Source organism: Pyrgilauda ruficollis, unplaced genomic scaffold, assembly GCF_017590135.1.
Source record: "Pyrgilauda ruficollis isolate IOZ18807 unplaced genomic scaffold, ASM1759013v1 scaffold3, whole genome shotgun sequence".
In the NCBI taxonomy this organism is placed as follows: domain Eukaryota; kingdom Metazoa; phylum Chordata; class Aves; order Passeriformes; family Passeridae; genus Pyrgilauda; species Pyrgilauda ruficollis.
Window position 1 is genome coordinate 6,863,525 of NW_024524377.1, and position 19,011 is coordinate 6,882,535.

The window sequence follows — 19,011 nt, forward strand, 5'->3', positions numbered from 1 at the left end:
GCCTGATGCACTCTTCTTCCCCATCCCCATGTGTGTTCATCAGTGTTCCTCACACACAGAGCGTTGTGTGCTTTGCACTCTGATTTTCTGCAGGTCACAGACCCTCACAGCTCTAATCTCTCCAGATTACACTGGTTTGCCTCAATTTTGATTTTTTTTAAATCTCTCTAATATTTGGGTGACATCAAGGATAAAATTACACCTGAGAAATGCCCTTGATTAAGCGTAACTGCTGAATATAGGGGCAGGGTTTCTCTGGTTTAGTTTAGTTGACTAAAATCCTTCCAGGAATACTTTAAAAAGCCTTTACCTTGAGGGTTCCTATTAGCAGAAGTTTCCTCACTCTGCACCAAAATTTGAGAATCAGAAGGCTAAAAGAACCATGTCAAACCATTCTCTTTTTTCTGCCTCCTTTCTCCATGTAATGTGGAACAGGCTAATGTTGATTTGCATTAAAATCATTTTAACCAGCAGACCACACAGACCCCTTTTGAAGAAGGTGGGAGTTCTGCCAAGGTTTCACCCTCTCTGAAGGACAGCCTCTCTTCCTCACCCTCTGGCTGCATGGACTCCCACTGCCTGCACTGGCTAAAATAAAATTTTCCCATGGAGATCCCACCCCTGTGGCTGCTCCCAGGCGGCACAGACTGCACCAAAACATGCAAATTTGCAGTGTGGTTATTTGACACTGAAGACACTCGCACTTCTCCATTCCAGACACATTTTTACTACAGAGGCACTGTAGTACTTGCAAAGACAGGGCTGGGCCACCTGCACCACAGCATGGACTGCAGCACAGGGGCCCCAAACACAGAGCAAAGTGACCTGTATTGCTCTCTGGGTCCATGCTTAGAGATTCTCTTTTCTCCATGGGAGCTGATAGGGGAGAGCATGAGAAAGGTGGGAAAGCCCAGAGGTAGCAGCCAAGTCCCACTGGACTGAAGAAGGGACACAGCCCAGGAAGTGATAGACAGAGATAGGAGGTGATAGATAGATAGATAGATAGATAGATAGATAGATAGATAGATAGAAAGAGGAACTGCTGTGCACAGCACAGATCACTCATCACTGCAGGACAGTGGTGTGGACACCAGCCTTGCACGTGGTTTGGGAAGCAGATGAACTCATGGAGGAAACAATACAAAGTCACCACATTAGGCTCAGCAGGTCTGAGCCAGGTCCCAGCAAGATGAAACCAAGGAGCATTAGAAATACAACATTTAGCTTGTGGTCTGGGTGGTAGCAGTGAGCTGGGCACCCCTGCTCCAGCCACGTTTTCACAGGCACCAGAGCACAGAGGACAAAGCGTGCACTGGGGATGGGGAGATGAGTAATCCCACCAAAGGGTGACTTGTCTTCCTAGAGACACATATGGGTCATGGTCTAGTTCAGTTATAGAGGTGGAAAGTCACAGAATCACACAACAGTCATGGCTGGAAGGGACCGCTGGAGGTTATCTTGTTCAACCTCCCTGCTCAGGCAGGGTCCTCTAAAACATTACTCAGGATGGTGTTCCAGTGGCCTTTGAATAAAGTCCATATAACTTCATGAGTCACAAATAGCTCTACAGCCCTGCATGCTGCTATCACCAAAATAAATGCAGTCCCTGTGAGCCAGGAGCAAGGCAGGACACGACCTTGGAGAGAGGCTGGAGGAGGAACCCCCCCTCTGTTGGTCACAAAAAGCAGGCATGGCTAGAGACTGCTTTTACACCTGTACTCTTCTGGCATATTGCAAGCCAATCAGCCCTGAAGTACACTCCAAGCTGCACTGCTAATGCCAGATTTTAATCAGTGTTACTATTGGGCTGCACAGATGAGCTGCCCATGGGTCAGTCCAGCCTGCTGCTGGTGACTGCAAGTGACACCAGACCTGAGCAGGAAAATCTGCCCCACTCCTTCCCTGTGCCAAGTCTAACTGCATCTCTCTGTTGATCGCTTTATTGACACAACTGGGGAGTTCACAAATCCAATCAAACAGTGAGGAAGAGCTAAATATTACAAAACTACCAGATAAGTAACAGAGAAGAAGAAAAATAAACTTTTATTTTCTTTTTAATTTAAGCCCAGAATCAATCTGGGAGGGATATTTAATAAATATATTAAGCAGATGTACGTATAGCTCTGCAGTACCTCCGCTGGCTTTATCTGACATGAATTTCTAATGCAATTGAATCTGATTTCACTTCCCAATGAGCTCACCTCAGTCACTGTCACACATCCCATGCTGCCCCACCGTGTGAGCAAGGCTCAGCCAAAGGCCAGAGCAGCGATGACTGATGGCACCACATCCTCCTGGACCACACCCTCCTGCACCACATCCTCCTGAACCACACCCTCCTGGACCACACTCTCCTGGACCACACACCCTCCTGGACCACATCCTCCTGCACCACATCCTCCTGCGGGAGGAGGGCAGGCTCAGCCCTGGGATCTGCCCCGCTCGGCTGCGAGGGATGCGGGGTCTGGGTCTGGCAGCCGCTGATGCATCACAGGAGTGGCTGTTTGTGACTCTCAATGAAGTGTGAGTCAGCACTGGCACTGTAAACCCTGTCCTGAGGAGGCTCAAACATAGCAGCTCTGGCCTGGGATGGAAACAAGGCTAGTCAGATCCTTGTGAATGAAGTCAAAGCAAACTAAGGCTGAGACTTGAAAAGCTTGAATGTTTTTACAGTGGGGTTTCTTTTTTCTTTTGAAAAAAAAAATATTATCATTGTTCCATTTGATAATCTGAGCTGATAGGAGGGAAAAACAAAAAACATTCATGAGCAGGATACCCAGACTATGCCATCCCCTCTCCTTTTACACCTCAAAGTTTTCTTTCAATGAGCATTATATTTTCCACATGTAGGATTGACACACCTGGAAGTGCATTAGGACTTGAAGAGGAGACCTCAGAAAACCCCAGCAAAGCCAGACATGCTGGACAAAGGGGCTACAGGAACAGGAAAATTAAGTGGCAAGGATACAGAGCTTTGATAAACCTCTGCAGTTTGAGATAAGCCTCTGCAGGTAACTCACACAGTTACCACTGGCAAGTTGCATAGGAAAATACTCGAGGTTGTGATGGATGTTTTTAAACATATAATCTGCGGATTATATAGATTTTTTTAAAACCAGTAAAAAATTCAGAGGCATTCTCACTAGGTGTGGGATACTATGGTGAAAATACTGAGTGTTCAGTTCTGCTTGGGGTGGATGGAGCTGTGTGCTGGTGCATCAGGTACATAAACACAGCACTCCTGGAGCTCAGTGGTATTTCAGTTTCTCTTATTCATGAACTGCAAAGGCACCTGAGTGTTAGATGCTGGCTGATCAGCAGGGCCATATTTCCATCTTCTTACCATAGATGCAAAGCCAACACGCTCAGATGCAGAAACAATGTGCTCAGATTTGCAGAAGCTATGCCAAAGCAGCACCCAGTGTGGTGAGAACACCTTTGCACAGTCATTCAGTAGGACTTGGGGGGATCCTGGACATCATGAGCTCCAGCAGTCTGGAGCTATGATAACAGGGCTTATCTCTAGGAACTCGCTCCCTGCAAGAGTCCTTCCACCAGCATCACCTTGCCCACGTGCCATCACCCCATGTACCTCCACCTGCCCTTCCAAAATGGACCTAACAGAGATGGAGTCACTCTGGCGTGCAGAGAGAGTTGCTGGGGGCACAGGAACACACCAAACTTGATTTTGCAAGGGCTCTATTACAGGCAGGCGCATGGGTGTATATATCTCTGCAGATCCACGGAGAAAGGAAGGGTGATGGAAAATCAATAGTGCATATGGTCTGAGGAGTCTGGTTCAGCTCCCCACCCCAACACAGCTATGTTACAGCTAGATCTGATGGATGTCTGGTGCACTCTAAGAGTCCTACTGTGCCAGAGACCCACAGCCTTCCCAGGCAACCTGCTCCCATGCCTTACCATCCAAAAATTTCCCCTTCTGTTTGACCTCGCTACTACATCTCAAGGCCCTCATTCTTTCCTACCCAAAATTATTTCAATAACATGTTTCCCTTCCTCTCTTGTCCTTCAGGACCACCCCTTCTGACTTTCCAGCTCATGTCCATGCCATGGACTGCCTCCAGGTTAGAGGTAACTTGCATCTCTAATTCTCTCCTGGTATTTTTACATCTATTTCCTCTGTTTTGTCAGAACCACTTTGAGGTTAATCCTTTTCTCTGCCTTTATGCCACCTGCAAATTTAACAGACAGGCCTTCTGCTTAATGAGCCCCAGCACTAACAATGGCACTGAGCAGAGCAGAGCACAGGACACACTTTGGCACTGTCCCACACAACACTGTTCCTCCTGGCAATGTACCATCCATAATGGTCTCCTGGTACAACATTCAGCAGGCTTTGAATTCACTGTATTCAACCAAATCATATGGTCAATATTTATAATATTCCCACAGTTGTTTTGAAAGTCATTTGCTACAATTGCAGGTAATTTTTTTATTTATGAGGAATAAAAGAGAGAAAGGAAGAAGATACATTCACATCTGTTAAATCCATGGTTTTCTCTGCATTACCTGATGCCAGCTCTGATGCCTGCCTAAGGAATTGCCACCCACAGAGAAGCCCTACAGGGAAACACATGAGAAATCACCAGGCCACTCTGCCCCTAGAAGATTGCCCTTGTATTTGTGCCTTGTAGAAAGGTCTGAGGACAGAAATGGACCTCATTTTGCAGACATAGGTTATTGCTCAGTCCTGTCCCAAATTCATTTTACTCCTCTCACCTTACTCCCTCCCACCACCAGTTTGTAAGAGCTAAGACAAATTTTTAAGAAGTCAGCTCTGCCATTGTCCATACTTCCATTTGACAGCACAATTAATGGATTTTTTTAGGCCAGAGGGGAATGTTATATTCACCTTGTTTGACCTTCTCAAGCAATTCAGGCTCCCGTATTTCACTTGGAGATTTCCAGAAGTGAACCAAGTGATAAATACGTACAGATACCTCAAAAAATCCCTGTCTACCTGACAAGTTTGCTTTTCTATTGCTTGGAGTAAGTAGTTTGAGAAATCTAGTATGAGGAGCAAGCTCCATTTTTCAATTTAAAGTCTGCTGAAGTGCAGAGGTTTCCGGTGGCTACAAGCTGGCGTAAATTGATTCCCCAAGCATCTTTCTTCCATGAAACAAACTGCTTCCCATTTAAGACCCACACAGAAAGTAAAGCTTGGCAATCCTATTAGCCCACTAATAGAAAAGAAAAAGCAAAAGGACAGCTTGTGGTTAGGTAGGTAGTTAGTGCACTAACTCAGAAGAAAATTAGCTTGGACAAGCTATCAAGAATTCTGCTTTATCGTTGTGCCTGAAATCAAACATGCTGTCTTTGAAATCAGAGATAGCATCCTGTATATTGTTCATCTTCCATTCTCTAAAGCTGTCATGCAGCCTCTGCATACATGGGGATCAAATGCACCTACAATTGCTTCAGTTTTACCCTGACTGCCTTTTTTTCCTTTTTTTTTTTTTTTGCCTTCAGAAGGATGGCAGTGGGAACAGGAAGAGCACATCTGAATTGCTGTTATCAGAAAACACCAACCACAAATTAATTCAACAACTGTGTATTTGATTTGTGCTGTTCTGAACTAAAAGCACATCCATACCATGCTCTGCTCCAGAGGCTGCACATATCAATACAGAGGTTTATTGATTATGCCAAGACCAAATCAAATAATTTCCTGGGAAATGAAAACAGCAACAGAAAAGATCACCACCACAAACCCTCTGCCCAAGATTAAGCTTAACCTGGCTCCTGCTTCACCAAAGCAAGGGGATGATGGGGATCAGACCAACCCCATGAAGAATATCCACTCTATCAACCACACCCCTTTCCTTGAGCCCTTCCACCTTGAGAGCAGGGCTGCCACAGACCTGGGGACGCAAAGGAGTCCCAGTGTAAGAAAAAACAGCAACAAAGCCTCATATAGGCAGCCCTCTCAATTAAATATTCTGAGATTAAGAGCCAATCGTTCCTTACAGTGTCCTTCTGATTTTGCTGCTTTAGGGAAGGATGCTGAAAAATATTTGGGCAGAACTTATTCTGATGTTGCAAAAGGCAGTTCTAGGCAGAGAGTCACCTCAGGGTTCAGTGGTCAAGGACTCTTGTTCTGTCCTAGGATGCCAAAACAATGTTCCCCTGGAAGAGAGAAAGTGTTCCATCTCTCAGAAGCCTTCCTGTCCTGTCTCCCTTCTCATAGCTTTGAACAAACCTTGAGGAAAGATTATTTAGATTGCCCCATCAGATGCAAATTAAAGCTAAGGCAGCTTTTAAGAACTGCCTTGCTTTGATCCAAATACATATTTCCTTTACGATCTGTTTCTATTTGCATCAGTTTCAACCTTTTTTTCAAGATCAGCTGGAACATCTTTCCCTTTTTTTCCACTGTAATTCTGAAAGCAATATAAAGTGCAAATAGCCCTTGAGAGACAGCGTATGCTCAGCAGAGACACATTTCTGTGTGCTCTTCCTGCCCCTTCCACTGTCAGCCAAGCTTTTGGAAGAACCTGGTGGAGCACTGTGACTCACCCAGCCTGTAACAGTTTAACTGGGATCACAGCAGGATCCTTACTATGCACAGCAGTGTCTTTTGGATGTTTCACAGGGTACCACGTCAATATGTAATAACACTGCATCGTGAATTATGGAGTTGCTGGAATCAATGGGATTTTGCATATTAATTGCAAACACACCCAAAAAGACAAAGGAATTTATTGGCTTAATTAGTGTTTCAGCTCTAATAGTATTCAGGCTTCATTCTCACACAAATTGATAAATAGCAGCAGTGTTACTCCTCAAGGATGCTTTGCCTTTTGAGAGGGAAGGCTGAAGTTTACAATCTGAGCTCTCAGCTGCAGCGATGCCCTCAGCAGGGGCTTGGAGAAGCTGAGCTTCAAAGGTATTTGACACCTCTCTTTCCTCAGCAGGTTGCTACACTTCAGCAAAAGGAGCTGTCCTACACAAATGTTTTTTTTCTGAAAAGCATTTACATAGCATTTATTTACTGGGCAGGACAAAAAAATGGACCTGAACCATTTCCACCTCTAGGGTACAAAAACTGAGATTCATCTTACATCCCCAAATGCTACTTAACCAGTTGCCACACTGGCAATCCAAGGGAAGATACATGTAATGTACTTAGTCAGATTGATTCTGACTCCAGTGTGAAGAAAACTAAGTGTGAAAGGAATCATTTAAGTGTACCTGGAAGCAAACTTTGGCCCTTGGGCTCCCAAGCAGCACAGCCTCGTGAAAAATAAGGTACTAGAAGAACAGGAAGCAAATGTCAAGAATTCAATTGTATACCAAAACAAAACAGAGAGATCCACCTGGATGTGATCTCCATCACCCCCAGCATTCACATGCTGCAGCACAGCATGACTGACACAAAGCTTCAGGAACAGCATTACAATAATGAGGGAAGAGCAAGACACCACCTGAAAAGCAGCTTCCTCCCCAAGGACTTAAAACATTTTCTGCATTATCATACCACCGAAATTGCACCTTACAGCTAGGATATGACAAAGAATCATTCATAAAGCCTGTGCTCACATCTTCAACCAAGATATTCTCCTGGGCATTCCTTTCCCCCCATTCGCAGCAGCAGATCTCTCCTCTTTGGGATGGGGATCACAACACAACACTTAGGTGATAAGCAATTCGTTGACAAAGAGAAATGTCACCAAGAAAACATTTCAGCTGCATTCAAGACTGGGGCTGGATACTTTTTTTTGTTTGTTTTTCTAGACATGATCTGGCAGCTGCGAGCAAAGTGGAGAGCCAGGATCATGTGAATGTGCCCTCGCTGGGAGGAGCACAGTCAAAGGCTGCAGGCAAGCCATGCTCTCTGTGTCACCGTGCTCACAGAGCACTGGAGGAAATAATCCTGCATTAATAGGGCAGCAGATCATAGAGATCAAGCAGGCCTTTTCTGTTTCTACCCTAGTTCGTGCCAAAAAAACCCAAAATGGGAGCAAATGCACATAGATGGATATGTCATAAGCCCCTGTGAAGAAAATCTACTCCCATTTATCAGGATATAGAGAGAGCTGTGCCACACAACTGAATGGTTAATTCAGGCTATTTTACAATTGGAAGCACCCAATTTGTGGGCATTTGGGGTTTTTTCTGCAAGGAAACAGGATCATCACTCATAGTTCCCTCTGAATTTTGCTCTGCAAAACCTTGAGAGATCCTGCTGAGCACTCTGTGGCAGGGGCCAGGACACAACAGTGCCTTGGCACCCTTCAAATTTTCACCTGAAACCACCAGTTCTCAAAGCTTCAGCCTGAAATGCGGGGGGAAAGAAGGGGAATTCCAATGTGTGTTCAAGCCTAGAACACCAAGTTCTACCCCAGCCTCAGCCTGTCACCCAGGAGGGAATGCCCCTGCTCCCCTGGCTGATCCAGGGAAGAAGCCTTGCCCTTCACTGGCCTCTTTGTAACTTACCATTGGGGCAATTAACAAACTTGTCCTAAACAGAGAGGAACCAGGAGCTCAGCCCCTTTAGTGTTTAATGCCCCTGCTGCAATGCCCCCACAACCTTCAAAAATGAAGCTCATTCAAGAGCAAGTGGGCTCAAGAAATAGTGAAACATCTCCTGCACTGCTGCTGTGGCACCTGCTCTGTGACCAAGGGATTCACTTCTGAACTGGCAGGGGTTTGGTCTAGAGAAATGGGTCCCCATTTTCACGTTACCTGCAGTTATAAACAAGCTGAACCTCTTTCTGCCATTAAATGTGAAACCAGCTGAGTGCAGGCTCTCACCCAAAACTGACAGGGTGTGCACACGGTAACAATTTACCTCTCTTGTCTGTAATTAATCTTCCAGCTCTCTGCATCATGTAGGCTTTCACAGTAAAAAGGACCAAACCTCTTGCAGTCTCAAAGTCAGTGAAGATTCAGTTAGTCTTTATTTTATTCTGGCAAGCTTCTTTATCCCAGAGACAATACTAAGACACACGATTTTACCAGGATTTTTTCTCAGAGTTCAGGCCAATCACAAAAAGAAAAAAAAAAATAGCATGTTACGAGTTCAGGCCAATCACAAAAAGAAAAAAAAAAATAGCATGTTACAAAAAAAAAAAAAAAAAAAAGCTTTTAACACAGATTTGAAATAGATTTATATGCCTTTTTGCCTCTATTGTCACAGACCCCTTAATATAATTAGTCTGTTGCATAAACAGAAACAGAACACAAGTATCTACCAAAACCCATCATCCATACTTTTTGAGTTCACAAATTAAACCTGTCCAGGCACTGTGAGCCACTGAAGGAAGCAAGCAAAGAGATATAACAAGCTTTATATCACCAAGAAAAATGCCCAGAGTGAGTTTCAAAAGCAGCAAGAAAAAGACCAATGCGTGGCTCAATGAATGTGTGTAAAGACAGGAGGTACAAAAAGCAACACTTTGCTTTTCTTACAGCAAAAGGGAAAGAGGAGAACCCAACACGGGACTGTTGTTGCTGCTGCAGGACAGGGAGCTCACTGACCCAGGCCCGGCTCCACAAGGGAATGAGTGTCAAGGAGGAAATCTGCAAGCTGAGATCCTGGAAAACACACAGGCAGCAGACTTGGCACAGGACACCCGACACCAGCTGCTCTCACAGCATGGATTCCTCAGCTCTGTACCCTGGCTGGAGAAAACTCAGCACCAGCAGCTCACCCTCTTCACCCTAGACAAAGCAGGATTTCCTCACCCACCTCCCTCGAGACTTGCCAGGAGTTTCCCAAACCAGTGAAGGTCAAGACAGAAGAAAACAAGTGGCCAGCCACAAATCCACTCGCTTGCAGTAGAGCAGAGTAAGCTGAACAGCTTCCTCCAGGGAACAACCACAGACATGGGGTGGCTGGCAACTTGGCCAACAACCCCTCAGGGCTCTCAGCAGCATCCCCATTTCTCCTTCCATGATGTTTGTGTGCTTCAACATCTCCCTGCTCACCTCTCCCCAAGGGATCTCTTCCATAGACCGATCAGGCACAGGGAAACCGTCAAAGTTTCACACTGGTAGCATAAAGATCTGCTGGTGCAGTATCTAAGTTACTTTGACAGCATGAACACCTGCCTTTTTTTTTAGGTTTTGTATTATGATTTTAATTTAAGCACATGGCTGGGCTCAGAAACAGAGAGCACCTTTTGTCTAAAACTCCAATGTTCCACTCCTTTCTGGGGGCTTTCCCTATTCACGTCACACCTGATCCCAATTCTTAAAAGCACATTTGCTTAACTCATCAAGTAAATAACACCCCTGAGGGGTCAGACCTCCAGAGCAGATGCTGGCTAATGTTTGAGATGCAGTATCATTTGGGAAAGCCAGTCCCAGAGAAAGCTGAAGCCAGCCCCTTGAGTACACTTTAATCCTCCTCTTCCCATCCAAACCAGGGGACCAGGGTACCCCCCTCACAAACAAGCCCTTCTCTTTGTGACATGAAACGTGCAGGACCCGCAGACCATTCCCAAGGGCAGGAGGACTCACTTGAAGCTCCAGCTGAAGCCCAGAGGGTTACAAGGCACCTCAGGCTGTTTGCTGGACTGTGTGTGACCCTGCTGTCACCCACAGCCACTGGCAGCACAGGGACCACCGTCCCCACAGGCAGCACTGCCTCTGCTTTTCTGGATAACTGCACCACTGAGCACTGAAGTTCTTCATCTCCCAATTGCTTTTCCCTGTGTTACTTCAGAAAAAAAAAAACAAAAACCACACAACCCACACAGTGAGCGACCACCAAGATGACTGGGAGAGAGGAGCCTGTCCAAGCAGATGCTGGGTGAGAGCTATCAACCCCCCACAGAGGCAATCTGGGAAGACCCTGCAATGAGGAGAGGAAACAAAAAAGCCTGTGAGCAGCTGAGGGAGATGTTCATTCTATCGATTGTGTAAACTGTCAGTGGAGAGGCGATGAGCAATTTTTTTTTGTTTCTGTCCTGGGGAATAATCCAGCCTGATAATTAGTACATAAGAGATAAGTGGAAAATGAGACATCTAGCGAGGGTGGTTCAAGCCTCCTCATGACATTGATAATGTGCAGATACATAGATCACTGTCGGGGCAAACTGCCACTGTGAGCCTGTGTCTTCCCATTGCCTCATCAATCCATCATCCGCTTAGCTACTGACACCTTGGCAGGCACACACCACCAGCCCTGCATTTGAATTGAGAGGAGCAGGCTCCACCAGGGAATACAGATTTAAAAATCTAAGATTCAAATTTGTTTAAGTATTGTGAACAGCAATTCCCTTGCAAGGCATCTTCATTGCCCTTTTGCCAAGGGGGAACAGTTGGGTCTTTGTTAGAAGTACAAATTGCTTCTTAATGCAAAGGATAAAGCAGAGCCCAGGCACCTCCTTAGAATTCCTCCTGGCTCCTGCTAATGCTGCTGCATGTCAATTTTAATTTTTTGAAATTTAAACCAAGGGCTTTGTGTCTAAGCTCCATTTCATTGAAGGAGGGAGGAGGAATAGTCAAAAAGGATTACGGATCCGGTGGGAATTGAGGATCCATAGCAATTATACTTCATTTGGATGGTCTCAGACACTGGATTTAATCATATTCTAAATAGTACAAATCGACAAGACATAAGAGATTGATAAGTGTCTAACACGTGTACCTGGTTATGAACTCTGCTTCCCTCAGCAGGGGAGGTTTGAGGACAGGATGGAAGAATTGCTTTCTCCCTTTGACCCTCCCCTTCCAGCCAAGGAGAAGACAATACCCACTGAGGACTAGGTAGGAGACAGGAGTGACTCTAACAACTTGGTCATCATGGGGCTGCCCCAAAGTGGGGCTGGAACAAGTCCCACTGAGTCCCAGAGTCCCACAAGTCTGACTGTGGCTCCTCCTGCAACATCAGGGCAGGGGCAAAGATCCTGAGCTGGTCTGAAACAGGCAGAGCTGTTCCAGACCAACTCCTGTCTCTATTGTCTGCGAAACTGCACTAACACTGGGAAGGGCAGAGAGCTGATAGGGAGGCAAGACTTTCAGGAGGGAAAAATGAAATGACAAGACAGCAAAATGAAAGTAAGTGCTTTTGTAAATCAATTTAGCTCTTTTAGCTTCAGCAGAGCAATCCCAATTTACCCAAACTGAGGAGGTTACCTACTGGGGTGATGATGACAAATGCACCTCCTCCACCAAAGGCTCAGAACCACATGCACTACTGATGCATACCAGTGCACTACACCGGTGCATTTTGAAAAAAGACCGAGGGTGACTGGGATTGACAGAGGACCATCAGGAGAAAACCCTTCTAAGTGGTCTGAATCCATCAGTCTTGAGCAAGTTTTCTCACCCAGCCCTTCTCAGGCACTGTGCAGACCCATCTTCAGTCAGGTGTGGTTTCCAACCCATACGCACACTGCAAGTGCAAGGGTTTAGACAAACTCCCCTGCAGCCTTCTTAACATTTGTCAAGCATGTTACAGAAACATAGCATTCCATAATCACTGATTAAACTGCTTTTTCTGTACTTCACTAACCTCTGGATCAGGTTTTAACCCAGTAAATCTGTTTAGGAGATTCGCTCCACACCCCTACTTTCACCTCTTGATAACTCTGTGCCTTTTTTCACAAAACTGCATAACAGTGAAGCTTTTTTCCTTCTCTCTACTTCTTCCCAGCCCCCTTGAACCACAGTCAAGACCTAGGCAAGGATCCCATCCTAACTTTAAATATGACTCTAGACCTAAGGGACCCCCTCCTTTACTCCCCACCCTCCTGTGGCACCACCACAGTGCTGCTTTGTAGCACTGGAAGAGACAGAAAGCAAGAAGGCATTGTCTAAAAACATAATTTAATGTGGTATTTGGGTGGCTGTAGTCAATGACCAAATTCTTTTGCAGACAGAAACAGGTTTGACGTTAATGACACCATCATTCACACAAGCATTGCATTGCACAGAAAGAAAAGTTTACACTTGACCCCATACAAAGCAGCAGAGGAAAAAACAGTTATGATCCAGTCCCGCTTCGTGAATAGTCGATCTGAAAATTCATCATCGTCATTAATACTTATTGATGAAAAAATGTGACCTGTTCAAATTCCGTGTGTGACACAGTCCAAACTCTGGGCTCTTTTAAACCCTCCTGGAACCATTCAGAGTTTCAAGCTGCCAAGTTCCTCATGTGACACACGAAACACTCAGGCAGACAAAGGGAGAGTGGGGGTCAGAAGAAACGGGGGAGAGTAAGGAAGGGGTTCACTTTGTTTCATTTCTATTTCGTTTCCACAAGGGTGAAAATAAAAACATACAAACTGATAATGAAGCTAAAGTGACCTGCGGAGACAGTGGACACCAGCAGGAACAGCAGCACGATGGGGTAATGGAATTGCCAAACAGCCCCATGTGCATCAGTGGCGAGGCCAGTTGTGTCGTGTCACTTGTGTGTTAATCAGGGTATAAAAGAAAGCCAGAGAAAGTGCTGTACTTATTGTTGTTGCCTCCGTGTGCTTTGCCTCCATCCAGCTTGACGTACACTTCGTCGCCGGAGTCCAGGTGCAGCACCACGCTGTTGCTGGCATAGTCGTAGTTCTGGTCTGCGTCTTGGGCAATGGCACTGGCCCGCACCTGCCAACACAGCCGCTGGGCACATCAGCCCCCCTGTCCCTCTTGCCCAGCACCTCTGTTAGCCCTCCGAGTCACTCTTCCGCAGCCCCCCCAACAGTCCCCCAGCCCCTCTTTCTCAGCCCCTCCATCAATGCCCCGAGTCCCACTTTCCCAAACCCTGCACTACCCTGTGTCCTCCCTCCCGCCTCTGTCCTCGCTTCTCCTTCTCCCCAGCCCGGCAGAAAAGTTTGCAAGCCGGGAGTTCGGAATTCGTCGCGGCTCTAGAGGTGCACCCCCCGCCCCGACGGCGCGAAGGATGCTCCCGCTGGCTCTTTTCCCGGGAGCGGCGGCGGCCGGTGCCGCGCCCGCGGGACGGGGACGCTGGGAGGGGGACGACCGGGCGACCCCGGGCGGGGAGGACGCGCGGGGGAGCGGCGGAACCCACCTGGCCGTTCTTGCAGAGGTCGGCCCACATGCTGGTGCCGTCGCCGCCGCGCATGAGGATGTGGTAGGTGAAGAAGTAGATGCCGCGCACCTGGCAGGTGAACTTGCCGCTGGCCGGGTCGTAGTGGTTGCCCAGGTTGGTCACCACGTCGTCGAACTTGAGCACCTCATAGCCCTCGTGGGGGCTCTTCAGCCCCACGTAGAAGGCGATGCGCGGCCCGCTGAAGGCGGCGCTCAGCCCGCCCGCCGCCTCGCCGCCCGCCGCCGCCCCGCCGCCGCTCCCGCCGCCGCCCCGGCCGCCGTGGCGGAGGGAGAGGCGGCGGGAGCCGGTGGGGATGCGGCACCCCCGAAGCCCGCGGCGCCGGGCCCGGCCGCCTCGCCGGCGGCGTTGGACCGGCAGACGCTTGTGGCCGTACTGCAGTTCCTGCGGCGCAGCAACCTCCGCGAGTCCGAGGAGATCCTGCGTCGCGAAGCCCGCCTGCTCGGTGATGACCTGGCCCGGCTTGCCCGGCCGGCCCGGCTCCCCCTTGGGTCCCTGGACGAAGGGCGGCGGGGGGTTGGCGCCCAGGTCCTGCAGGGCCTCCACGGCGGCGGTGCTGCCGGGGCCGGGCGGCCGCCCGCCGCTGTACGGGTCGCAGATCATGCGGCAGGTGCCCATCATCTCGTAGTGGGCGCCGGTGTCGGCGGGCGCTTGCAGCAGCAGCAGGGGCACGGCGACCAGCAGCGCGACGGCCATGGCCAGGGCGAGCCCGGCGGCGGCCAGCAGCCGCCTCCTCCGCTGCCAGAGCCGGGCGGCGGCGGCGAGCAGGTCCTCTTTGCCGTGCGAGGCAATGGTGGCGCGGGGGGCCGGCCGCTCCCTGCGGGGGACGGCAAGAAGAGGCGGTGAGACCCCGCCGCCGGCGCCTCCCCGCCCGGCCCCCGCCTCAGCCCGCCCGCCGGCCGGCCGGGAGCCCCGCCATGCCGAGAGCCGCCCCGCTCCGCTCCGCTCCGCTCCGAGGGACGCGGCGCCCCGTGCGCCCGGCGGGGCTGGGCGGGCGCGGGGGGCGTCGCCTCGGCGAGCGGGCGCCCGGCTCTACCCCTCGGTCCCGCGTGAGGGGACGGGCTCGCCCGCCCCCGTCGCCGCCCCGACGTGGGGGGCGCGGGCAGGGCGGACCCACCTGCNCGGGCGGAGGGGAGGGGAGAGGCGGCGGGGCGTCCCGCACGTCCCCGGGCACTCCGGTTGCGGGGGGAGAGCGCGCCCGCCCCGCCGTCACCGGCGGAGTTACTGCGGGTGCCGCCCAAACTGCGCCCCGCTGAAACCGGGACGGTCGGGGACGCATCGCGTTGTCCCGTTCACCTGCCGCCTGAAGTGCTTCCTCCCTGCATCTCTCCATCCCTTCGTCCCTCCATCCCTCTGCCCGCAGCGGGACGGCCCCTGCGCGATGCCCGGACGGCGGCCGGAGCCCCGGTCCCGCCGGGGTGAGCTCCCTGCCGCCGCCGACACGCACAGCTTTCTGCGGGAGGGGCCGGGGAAATCCCTGGCCAGCAGCAGGTCACCTCAGAGCGTTCCCCGCGGCTTCCTCAGGCTCCCCGCGTCCTGCCTCGGCGGCCCAAAGGCGAGCGGGACAGCATCGCGGGTGCATCGTGCTCCTCACCACATCCAAGTGTAACCACGGTCCGTTACACCCGTCCCGGTTTTCCAAAGGCAGGCAGGGTTTGCCAGGTGAAAAGGGAGCCCTAGGAAGAAACGCCTTTAGCAGAGTTCAGGTTAGGTTACAGCACGGTGTTCTGTAGCTTCCCTGCGCAATGACGGGTCCAAATCAAGTGGGTTTTCCCCCGAGAAAAGTGTGATTAATTGCCTGTGATTTTCCGAGTAAACGGTGGTAGCACAGCGGGAGCTCTGGCATCGTAAACTGCCTGCGGAGATCTCCCCTGGAGGGAAAGTTGGGATCTCACCCACGTGTCTCCGAGCGGCGGGCTAAGCACCCGACCTGGGAGGAAAGAAAAGAGAGATGCCGCAATTACACACATTGCCTCCGGGCAACATCCCGGTGTCGCCCGCTCGCCGCTGCGTTGGAAGGGTGAATTCCCAGCGGGCTCGCCAGAGCTGAAGGCAGTCTGTTTGGTCTTACAGCAGGCACAGCTGCAGGTCGAAGGAGCGAGCCGCCCAGTCTGATCCAGCGCCTGCTGAAGCTGATGGCCTGGAGGCATCAAATGCAAATAGGGACACACAGGCTTCTTCCAAGATCTGTGGAAATGCCCAGAAAGGACTTGGGACTCTTTTGATAGTTTTTTCCTTGAAATTCAAGGAGGGGACATCAAGGTTTTTCTGTCTGGAGTGCAGCACTTCGGGACCAGATCTCATCTCAGTTACATCTCTGTGTGCTTCGAGAATTTTTCTTGGAGTTATTCGGGCTTTGCTCTCCTGTTGCTGAGATCAGGGTTCAGCCCTGTCCTTTCGAGTGTCTCTGATTATTTTCACCCACACTTAAATACTTGAAGCTGGAAGGGAAATTAATTTTGTAAATGAAAACCTTTCCCTGAGAATTGTATGGATAGTCAGATTAAAGTAGCTATGTCTATTTCTTAGCACAATGGAGGTAAATGTTTTAAGAGACGAGATTGTGAGGAAGACGTAAGTCCTTTTCCTCTCCTCTGAATTATGAGTTGCACCCCACAGAGTTATTTTAAGCTCCCACACGTGTCTAAAGCCTTGTAAAATGATTTCTAATAGTTGTTTCTGTTCCAGCTTTAGTATAATTTTCCATATATTAACTGTGCTAAATACAAACAAATTCACAAATAAATTACACTGCTTTGCTGCTCATCCCTACTTAAGCTTCTGTTAATTTCCCTTCTGTTCTGGTATTTGTCACTCGCTCTGTTCTTCCTGTGTATGTGAATCCTTGCTATTCCCCCAGAGCTCTGCAAACCCCCCCTAAAGTGGCTTTTTAATCTCCTGTTTTCCAAAGGCAGCAGCCACACCGTAGCTTTTCTAAACCTTTTCTGAATAATTAAGTTCTTGCATCGTTTGGACTCTGTTGCAACGTCCCAATTTGTAGCAACTCACTTCTCTAATGAGGTGACCGGTACTGGGAACTATATTCCAAATAGTTCACCAGCCCCTTCTGCAAAGCCAGAATAATTTTATGTGACGGGGTCTGTTATTCCCATAGATCAACAAGGACAGATGAAGAAGAAGAAATATATTCTAACTTCCTGCAGGACAAAATTGGCACTGATCTTAATAAGGAGGGTTGAGCATTTGAACAAGTAGGAAGAAAATATTACAGAGATATCAGCAGTTAGATTAGGAGTCAAATTCTAGCAATTTTTTTGGGGAAAAATTTAATTACTCCTCTGTGATGTGGTGAGATGGACTGATCACCTAGTTAATCCCTCATCAGATTGCTTTAAGGTAAACACAGTGTGACTTTAATGTATAATTCCAGCAGGATCTATATTCCTGGAGACCTGGAGTTATTGCCTGACTGATGCAATGCATCTCGTGCCCCAAGGCACAGCACTTGTGATCCTTGAGACAGCTGGTACCATTTGCTGAACCTACGCTGGTAATTTGGAATATAGGCACCAAAAGGTACCTGGGAAGACTTAGGTTACAATTTTGGTACAGGCTGCTACTACGCTGCTGGGAGCCTGCTTTCCATGTGCAATGGGATGCCCCACAGCAGTACAAGGAGCAGGGAATTGCCAAATCAGTGTCTGAGCTACTGCCAGCCCTGCAGGGAGGTACCTTTTTTTAATTGGGGTGACAAGTACCAAAGCCCCTCTTTAGAGTCAGGCACTTCACCTCTTTCAAAAAGTGAGTCAGGCTGCTGCTCCAGTGCTGGCTGCTGAGGGCTGGCAACACTCAGGCGCCTCTGGGTGTGCCCAGAGAGGGATAAGGCACCCACAGGCATCCCTGGTGAAACACAAAGGCTGTCAGACCTCGGCATGACACTGGCTGAGCAGGAGCTCTGGTGATTGCTGCTGTTGGCCAAAGCAATTGTTAAGCCCCCAAAAGCTTGGATGGATCTAACTTGAAACTTCTTTTTCAGATCTTGTAAGGGCACGGGAACGTGACTGATCAGGGAAGCACTTGGCAGTTCAGACACAGTTCCCAAATTTGGAGAGGCAAAGAACCCAGACAGTTTGCATTGAAGCTCCAAAATTCCAGGAGCAGAAGAATTTCCATTCCTTAACTTCTGCTTCAAGGGACAGTCACCCACCCACCTCAGGTTGCTTCAGGAGATATTGTGCTCCATCAGATCCCTTTCCACAGTCGTTCTAGAGTGTCTGCTGGATTGGGCATCTCACAACAACTGCATGCACTTACATACATACAAGGCAGTGCTGAGGACACCAGCCTGGGAGGTTGGATGTTTCTTCCAGCGTTTCACCATTTACCAGATTTGGAACATGTTTTTAAAACTCTTTCCAGTTTTCCAGGAGAGTAGTCTCAGACTTCCAGATGCTGGGTGTTCTGAGTTGGTTTTTCTCCAGCTTGTTCTTTAGGAGATGTTCTGCTGTAAAATGCCCTCTCCCAAGAGACAGAAAGAAAACAACCTGATGACTGAAGGGGCTCAGGGATGAGCTTTCAAAGCATGCCTGTCACTGGGGCTGAGGCACCTTTCAGGACATGGGCAGTCTGTCCCTCTGGAGGCAAACACAGGACACTCCTGCAGGCTGCAGCTGGCCATCTGTATTTCTCAGGGAGGTTGTCAGCAGGGTGACAAGGAGGAGATCTGGGTTCAGCTGGAATTGCTGCCTGAGAAATACCAACCTGTGTTCCCTGGAGAGCTACAAAAATCTTCCAGGGTGCAAGATATCCAGGGAAGATGGGAAGAGCAGAGGAGAGCTCTGTATGCCCTTATGCTGAACCTGTTCTTCTTTGCATAAAAAGAATTAAAGATTCATTGGGCTATAAGAGGAAGATCAAAGGTGAGTATAATTTTTAGTTTAGAGGTGAGAGCACCTACCTGATCTGGAGTTTCAGTCTTCCTCCAAAAGCTGATTGTGAATTCCAGCCAGGAGGAC

General features: G+C 49.1%; 1 protein-coding gene across 2 annotated transcripts; it reads right to left on the bottom strand.

Moving 5' to 3' along the window:
* Positions 1 to 13,392: 13,392 nt before the first annotated feature.
* C1QL2 (complement C1q like 2) lies at positions 13,393 to 14,731 on the bottom strand. Of its 2 annotated transcripts, none has more exons than XM_041473328.1 (3): positions 14,491 to 14,731; positions 13,997 to 14,256; positions 13,393 to 13,572 (listed from the first exon to the last, which is right to left on the bottom strand). In XM_041473328.1, the coding sequence occupies exons 1-3, from the start codon at positions 14,729 to 14,731 to the stop codon at positions 13,393 to 13,395; spliced, it is 681 nt and encodes a 226-aa protein (XP_041329262.1). The 2 variants fall into 2 exon arrangements, with proteins under 2 accessions (XP_041329262.1, XP_041329261.1); XM_041473327.1 differs by having other exon boundaries at positions 13,997 to 14,410; positions 14,489 to 14,731.
* Positions 14,732 to 19,011: the final 4,280 nt, after the last annotated feature.

Excerpts from the sequence above, each read along its gene's own strand:
- C1QL2 (XM_041473327.1), bottom strand. The coding sequence starts at position 14,731 with ATGGCCGTCGCGCTGCTGGTCGCCGTGCCCCTGCTGCTGCTGCAAGCG. Across the intron at positions 14,411-14,488 it reads GGCCGGGCAAGCCGGGCCAG|TACGGCCACAAGCGTCTGCC; the intron begins GTCATCACCGAG and ends CAGGAACTGCAG. Across the intron at positions 13,573-13,996 it reads ACCTCTGCAAGAACGGCCAG|GTGCGGGCCAGTGCCATTGC; the intron begins GTGGGTTCCGCC and ends CTGTGTTGGCAG.